Genomic DNA, 8,439 nt, shown 5'->3' on the forward strand with positions numbered 1-8,439 from the left:
TGCTGCAGCCTTGCCAACTGAGTCCAAGCTCCAAAGTAAAACCACCACTCTCTGGTTTCTTACCCCCAGCTCTTTTGGATCACAAGTTATCAGGGCCCAGACAAAGCCCTTGAGACACCTTTTAGTCCTTTTGCCCAGTGCTGTACTAACCCTGAGGGATCTGAGCCTGCTCCTGCCATTCTGGGAGGTGCTGAGCACACACATCCCCTCTGTGTTTCCCTGGGCTGCTTTGATGGCAGAGAGGTGCTCTGCTGCCCAGGAGACACTTTGCACAGAGCCATGCAGGAGCTGAACAGCCCGTTTCTAAAAGGAAAATGTGTGTGGTGAAAAGAAAGATCCCCAGAGCACATGGGAGAGCAGTGGAGCCAGAGCAGTGCCCTGTTGAAAGGGCTTCTCCTCCTCCCAGGGCAATTGAGAGCATTGAATCAGGGGCCAGTCTGCATCCAACATCCAGCATCCAGCACCCAGCACAGTGCAGGATGCTGTTTGCAGGAGAAAGGTCCAGGGCTAACACCCAGCTCTCAGTTAAAACCACACACCAAGAGATTGGAGATGCAGATGGATTCAAGAACAACTGATGAAAACAGATTGTTAGACAGCCTTATGGATCTCAGTGAAGGACATGTTTTTCCTTCTGGAAGAGAGCCATGGTGCAGAAATAGACTGGAACCAAGAAAGAGGGCTGCAGCCGTAGCTGAGGCTGTATATTTAAACATTTTTGCTGTCTGACCATCTGGGCCTGTAGCTAAATTTACCTACAAATTATTTTCAGTGTTTCTACATCTTGAGAGGTTAAAGGTGCACTTGATACTTTATGCCAGGAGGAAAGGCAAAATAAATGTCCTGGGACAGACTTCCCCAGTATCAGACCTGTGCTGGTCATTTAGGGTGTCCAACCTGTCTTGTCAATCTTCAACCACACCTGACTTGAACACCAGGCTGGATGGTTTGGGCACACAGAGCCTCTCCAGAGTCAACACAAAATCTTGATTTGCATTCTAGCTCTGTGTAACACAGCTCAGTGCAAGGACTGGCAATGCAAATGACTCACATCTTTTTCTGCCTTTATGCTGTCACTGATTCCTTTCTCAAACCATAACTAGAGGAAGACTCTTTTCACCATGAAAATACTGGTGGTCCAGAAATCCCAGTTTCTGACCCAGCTCAGTCAAATTTGCTGGGTGACTCCTGCATGCCAGGATCCCAGGAGAAAGCCCCAAACCCAGGTGAGGTCTGTCAGACCCCTAGACATCATAGAAGTACATCAGGGAGCTCACATGAGGGGGACTGACAGATTCTGGGTGAGAAAGTTGTGTTTTGCAACTACCACAAAATGAGGCCTCTATTTCTAGCCCTGGGTTGACCACAGCTGTGAAAGAAGTCCAGCACCCCAAATTTTAAGTGCCCCAGTCATCCTTTGGTGACTGGTTTACCAGTTTCTCCTTTGAAAGGCAAATGAACGAGGACGGCTGGACTTGGTGATCAAAACTTAGACCTCCTGAGCTCTTGGTGGTGCCCCAGCACCCACACTGGAGTACTGAGTGTTCAGCAAGTCTTTTCAGACTCAGTGTAAACTAATGTCTCATCCTCTGCCTGTGTTGTTTCTCCTCTTAAGGCAATTTTCCCATTGGAATGGTTTCATGAAAATGGTTCCTCCACTTTTCTTTGGAGAGAAAATTGTGAAAGTATCTGCTGAACAATCACATCCCAGAGCTGATTTTTTTTTCAGATCTTAAACCAAACCACCTTATTCATCTTCAATTACATCCCATCAAATTAGGAAAGACTTGAAGTAATTATAATTGGGGTTTAGAGAAATTAAGTCTCAAGAGACAAGGGAGGACCTTTCAGCTTTTTAATGCTGTTGATTGCATCTTTCTGTTCTGTGTGCCATAAAAGAAATAAAATTTAAAAAGTTTATGAAACTGATCTGTGATGGGTGATGGTACAGAACAGATCTGGTGGTTCAATTTATCTATGATTTTTAGCACATTAAAATTAGCCATAGGGAAAGTCTTAAATTCTTCCATCCATCCCACATTATGTATAAATCATTCCAGTCAGAAAGACTTTCTTGGTAATAGAGCTCCTCTATCTACCTAGTTGTGAGCATCCTGCCTTCAGAGGGTTTCTTTTCAATAAATGGCATGGAAAACTCTTCCAAGGCCAAAATAATGTGAATGAGATTTATTAATCCCATAGCTCCTGTCACTCTTGATAATGCTAATAATCCATAAACTGTACATCATGCCTCATATTCCATGTAACAAATGCATCTCTGGGAGATGAACAATAAATCCCGAGCTCACTCTGCTCCCTCCTCCTCCATCTGGAGGAGAAAGCCCCAGATTTGGTGCAGTTCTTTCCAGCTCCTCTGGTTCCTTCTTGCTTCCTGCACTGGCCGGGGGCTGACACTGCCCCACTCCTCCCCAGGGGCTCCTCCTCCATCAGTACTTGTCACTGTATTTGCAGTCAGGGTAGCGGTAGGCGAAACGGGAATCGCAGGACCGCAGAGGCTTCAGGATCTCTGCCAGCGTGGCAATGGCCTCGTTGACACCCTGGTCATCAGTAAAGCCACTGGCACAGAGCTGGAGGAAGCTGTCTATCTTCTCCTGCACGGGTTGCACGAACTTCTCCTTCAGGAGCTTAGGCAAAAGCTCTTGACACACCATGACGAGGCTGTGCTTCTCCCTGATGGAGTCACAGGACACAAAGGCAGACTGGCAGTCTGCAGTCAAACAGCTAAATATATCTCTGTGCTCCTGCTGGCCATCGATCAGCTGGCTCCCTGCTGGGGGCAATTAAACCAGTTGTTAGAAACACGGCAGTGAGCTCTTGGATAATCCCAGATGTCTCTAACCCTGTGTTAACACGGGGTTTGTTGCTATCTAAAGGATGTGGGCACCTTTCACCACAAATTGCTCTGTGCTGTGGCTATATATGGGCCAGTTTTCTCACTTCTGAATTATGTATATTTTTCTGAATGGCAGAGCTCTGCAGAACTGCCTGACAGAGGAATTGGAGAGGAGTCTGTCAAGTCAAACTGATGCAGAAAAAATGAGAACTGGAGTACAAACCTTAAATGTGGAGTTCCTACAAAAACTAACACAAATAAGCAGAGCTGTAATTTTTTCCATGTTACCAAATCATTAACTCGCAACAACAGCTCATTTAGCTGGAGTCAAGTTAACAGTAATAGCTGTTGGGACAAGAAAAAGAAGCCCAGTGGAAAGTTTTCTGACAGCTGCTTCTGAATATTTGAGACCTACTCAGCTGAATGTGCGAGTGGAGGAAGGGCCTTTTGAAAATTTGAACATTCAAAATTAAACTATTAAATTATTGGAAGAATTGTCTTTGACTAGCTCTACTCCCTGGGTTAGACCAACATAGCCTGTGAACAGTGAATATTGACCCTTGATTTTATGTAAAAATACAAAGGGGGATTTTGTTGTTATAATAATAATAACCATTATTAGTTAATGTGATAAATGCATGTAAAAAGGGTCCAATTTGACCCAATACTTAAAACAAATGAAACTATGAAATTTCTACCTGCAAATGCTGACATTTGTGTGGCAAAACTTTTAAAAGGGGTGATTTAGGAAAACTTCAAATGAAAGTGTTGAGCACTGTGTGCACTGAAAGCTATGGAGGGGGCTGGTCACCAAATCCCTGACTGCACAAACTATGGCAGGAGCTGCTGTTGGTAAATCTCTCTGTGAACTTTTCATTATTTAATTTAGCATGTTTGGTTTATTAAAAAAAACCCAAACAAGGCAGTAGAGTTGAGCACAGCAGGTGACAGATTTGTTTGCCCTGCCGCGCTGAGCCCTCCCGCGACAGACGCGGAGCCTGCTGAGTACCTTCCTCCTTGTCGATGATGCCCAGCGTGCTGGCATCCCGGATGAACAGATGCCCATTGCTGAACACGCCGAAGGTGCCAGCATCCACGTGGGTGAAGTAGAAGAAGTAGTTGAGGTCGTTGGTGCCCATGGAGCGGAGCACGGCGAGCAGCTGCAGCGCCAGGTCGGCGGCCACCTCGGGGGCCGCACTGTAGAAGTCACGCAGGGGTTGGGTGCTGGCGCTGACCACCAGCCTCCCACAGGAGCCCAGGTACCGTGGGAAGGGCCATCCCTCCACATCAGGGAAGATCTGCCAGGGAGAGAAGGAATGAAGGGATTACTCCTGCCTTCCGGCCACTGCGCTCTGTCCCTGGACCCACCTCCCTCCTGGAGGATTTTGGAGTGCCCTGTCTGGCTTCAAGCAGCAATATCAGTGTTGTTTTGGCTCCCAAATCATCCTGTAATCCTTTCTCCCCTCATCCTGCCCCAGCAGCTGGGAAAGGCACTGCTCCATCTTGCAGTAATTATGATGGTTTTATTTCCTTAATTTTTTTGTCCTTTTTTTGTAAGGAAGGAAGAATCTGATATTTCAAGACTTATTCTATGAGGGAGACTAACTGGAAAGTCTGAGATAATAATGGGTTTCAAATTCATGAAAATTTTAGCCACAGAACATCTAATTTTAGGTGTCTTTGATGGGTCCCTCATGAACACTGTGTAGCTGAAGTCACGTCTCGGAGGTGAGGTGGGGCTAAAGAAGTTTTTGCTAATTTGTGAGAACTGCCTGGCTTTTTTGTGAGAGACTTTGCAGTCTCAGAAACAGAAATGCTGTGTGTTTGCTATGGTGGGGACACCTGGGCTGGCTCATGCAGTTATCCCAGGTGGAAACTAAACCATATGAGTGCTGAGTTATGTCAACACAAAGCTTTCTGTCATTTACATTATAACTTGTTTACATTTTAACTCATCTGTCTCCCCAGTGGCCCAGACTCTGCCGAGACATTGTGAACTTGTCCAGTTTCATGTTTAAGGTTGCTTTTCCCCTCTGCTGTGAAGGCATTTTGGGCAATCAAGACATTTCATCATATTTTTCTTGCCTCTTTAAGCTGCATTCCTGTACCTTTAGAGCGCTCATGTCCTCATGTCACGGTGAGCCATGGCTGGGGTGACTGAATGATCCCCAGGAGCCTTCTGGAGCATGAGCACCATTCCCTCTCCCTGGGATAGGGCCGGATGCTGCGCACTGTTGAGGGCAGCAATGACCTGGGGCCAGATATAGATGCTGCCACCACTGCCTCTGTTCCTCATGGAATTGTAAAGGGTTGCAAGAAACACCAAGGTTTCTTGCAAGGTGTGCTGGTTTGGGAAAAGGTGAGGATAGTTCCTCAGAGACATAAGGAAAGACAGAAGCTGCATGCCAGCCTTGTCAGCCAGGAACCAGGGGAGGTGGGTGAGGTCTCCCAGATCACTGTCTTAAAATCCAGAGTTCAGTTGTATTTGGGATTCCACCAAACACTTCTTGCAAAGTTGTACTTTGTCACGGAGTTAGTTCCCTGTGTCATGCAAATGGAAAACACAGCTCTGACACATGGAACATGAGAAATCAGTGCTCCCCAAGTCCATGTTCAACATCCATGCTGCATTTTGGTCCTCCCACTCTAAAGCAGGCTTCTTCTCTTTCATAAACAGACTGTCATTTTAAGCAATACATTAGCAATGCAAACTTAACACTATGAAGCACTGGGGATGTGTAAAACCTTGGCTTTCAGTCACTACTGCAATACCCAGCCTGGACTCTGATTTAGTTAAGGATCTGGGCATTCCTACCTCTCCACAGCTTCATGGGCTAATGCAAGGAAGACTGCAGGAGCCTACCTGGCTTCAACCACCCAAACACATAGAAGAAACATGCTTGATGAAGACCAGGGCATGTGCCAAAGGCTGGGGCTGGTACTCCTGCTGCTGGGGGCCAGTGCACATCTCATGGAAAGATTTGCTTTTGGGGGGTTGCAGGGTGGTGTTTCAAGCTGGGGCAGAGGGGAACATACCTGTAACAAGATGGGGTGTGGATTCACAGACAGGGTGTAGAGCAGGCGCAGCTTGTCCCGGTCGGTGAGATGGTCCATGTAGATGCTGCCGGCATCTGGCACCTCGGCATAGCGCCGCACTATCCTGTCCAGGAGACGCTGGGATGGGCAGCGCAGCAGTGGGCTGGGCAGGCCCTGGAGAGAGGGGAAAACATGGCAGAGATGTCTGTTTTCCCACCTGAGATGTTGCAACGTGCTTGGACCATGCTGGGGCTGCAGCACAGCTCCAAAGGGAATGGGCACACGGGGGGATTTCAACAGCAAAGCCTGCCTAGGAAAAGATCCATGCCATCCAAAAATGCCTGTTCACAGCTCAGGTTTCCAGAATGGCTCCCAGTCTTCAGGGGACAGCCATGGACTCTCCAAACCTCATATTCTCCCGCACTGCAGGGCACCATGTGTGTCCACACCATAGGCCTCCTCCCTCCTCCTGGGTTTCCAGCCCTGGCATCCCAGCTCACTGGGGGAGGCCCTCCTGTTGTTAAAACAGTGAGTCACTTCCCTCATTAAATAATCTTCAGATCGCCTCAGTGTTTACTTAACCTGTGAGCAGCTTTCTTGTAAATACTATTTGCTAAAGTCAGTAAACATGCCTTAAAAGAGTAAATAAACACTGTGTGAGTACAAGCACAGGATATATTCTCTCTCTGATAAACTCATGCATTAACTAGCACACCAATTTTGAATAGCCTGTGTGTATTTTTTGTAACAAATAGTAACAAATAGAGAACCGTTGGACTAATGGAGTATTTCACTGTTCAGATTTGGAGGTTTGGCTTGTAAACTTGCACAAGCAATCAATGGCTGGCATAAGTAGCATAGAAATTTGTACTTTCATAGTAAAAAATTACTTTTTTTTTTCCAGTTGATCTTCCTTAATGACCCAGGAGGGTGGATGTATGGAGAGTTGCCCACAGCAGCACAAAAGCACTGCCTTTCCATGCTTCTGCTGGGGAAGGGAATCAGGTTTTTTCAAGCCTTTTTATTAAAAATTATCCCAGTAGCCAAATAAACACTTTTGGGTTTTCTTTATGATTTGGTGGCTGGGAGATTTTTTTCAGAGGAAAGGGCACTGGAGCTCAGGTTGCTCCCTGCCATTCTTCATGCTGAGAGCAAAGATTTGACTCAGCATCTCCTGGAGTCATTTGGTATCTCTGAGGTAGGTCCCTCTCAGCCCTTCCTGTGCGAGCTGTTCATTTGGCATAAAACACTTTATTATCTAGCCACAACAAAGAATAAAGAATAATGGATAGAAAGAGTGTGACATTTTCCCAGTTTGAGGTGGAAAGGGGGGGCTGGATGTCCCATGTTTCTTCCTCTGTATCCCTGCTGGCCTCAGTGAGGTCTCAACTACACCTTCCTTGGCCATCAGTTGCACAGAACAAGCCCTGAATGCCATTAGCTGAAACAAACTACCTGAGAAACACAACCCCAACTGAAATGTTGTTTCATGTCAACCAAAGAACCCTTTTCCCCCCAAAAAAAGAATAAATCATTTTTCAAAAATAATTTTCCCCAGTTCTAGTTCCAAGGCTTCATACTCTCCTCTCCTCTGGTGTGGTCTTATGAATGAAATATTTTCTCAATTAATTGTCTAAAACCATATAAGGGTTGTGGGTGGGTTGGTTATGGGTTTCTGTGTTCCAGCACTTGCAGGAACGTTATGGTTGACTCTGTCACTTCCCTTTTGGACAAGAAGTGAGAAAAACTGAGCAGAACAGAACTGTGTTAAGTAAGAGATAAATGGTGGGGGAAGTCTCTTACAGCTCTGTATGTGTGCAAATATTTGCAGCCAAAGTTAGAAAGCCTTGCTGCCTCCAGGAGTCCGCAATGCTAAAGCTGAGACCCTGAAGAGTACATAGTAGGAACAGAAATCCCAGCGGCAGAGAAGGCATGAAAGGTGTAATTAGGATTTCTCCAGGGTCAGAGCTCATCCTCCTAACAGAGGTGGACATACACTGCATGTGGTGCTCATGGCTGCTGGTTTCCTAAGGAATCATTTCAGGCACACCAGCATCAGTGTGGGAGCAGAGGAGCAAGGCTGGGTGCTGCCACCTTTGTATCAACCATTGGTGCAGCTTTCTCCATTTAATGAAGCCTTGATTCACAAAAACTAGTCAGTGGAACCTTTTGATTTTGGCATAGATAGTCACCAGTGTAAAGCTCAGCACCTGCTTGATGGTTTCAGTGGAGTGAGATCTCCCCTTCCTGCAGATGGATGGAAACCTTCCTATGGCAGAAAAGGAGCTGGAATTGTAAAACTGGCAGAAAAAAATTCTCAGTGGAATAAAAATGTGAAGAACACATACAGAAAACACTGGAGATACTGATTTATCTGAGATTATCTTCAGTCCTTTGCAGTGTCTTATCACCCCAGAGAATAAGACCTGACAGACAGCCTGATGTATTGTTTGTGATTGATGTGGAAAACGTCTTATTTACTTTGATTAAATACCCACACTTTTGTACCTGATAATGAGTCGTTTCTGCAAAGCCTGCCTGCAACTCAG

The 8,439-nt window shown here is 46.0% G+C and overlaps 1 protein-coding gene across 2 annotated transcripts in view; it reads right to left on the minus strand.

Annotated features, from left to right (window-relative positions):
• Window positions 1–1,841: 1,841 nt before the first annotated feature.
• The window catches only part of DIPK2B (divergent protein kinase domain 2B), a 16,997-nt gene continuing 10,399 nt past the window's right edge, over window positions 1,842–8,439 (minus strand). Inside the window, exons 3-5 of one of the 2 annotated variants that reach the window (XM_071565951.1) lie at window positions 5,891–6,064; window positions 3,864–4,152; window positions 1,842–2,788 (exon numbers count right to left, since the gene is read on the minus strand). In XM_071565951.1, coding sequence (XP_071422052.1) covers window positions 2,448–2,788; window positions 3,864–4,152; window positions 5,891–6,064 — 804 coding nt within the window. In that variant the 3' untranslated portion in view covers window positions 1,842–2,447. Of the gene's footprint in view, window positions 2,792–3,863; window positions 4,153–5,890; window positions 6,065–8,439 lie in introns of both variants that reach the window. The other variant, XM_071565942.1, reaches the window with a different exon arrangement.

The sequence above is a fragment of the Pithys albifrons genome, chromosome 1, assembly GCF_047495875.1.
Source record: "Pithys albifrons albifrons isolate INPA30051 chromosome 1, PitAlb_v1, whole genome shotgun sequence".
NCBI lineage: Eukaryota > Metazoa > Chordata > Aves > Passeriformes > Thamnophilidae > Pithys > Pithys albifrons.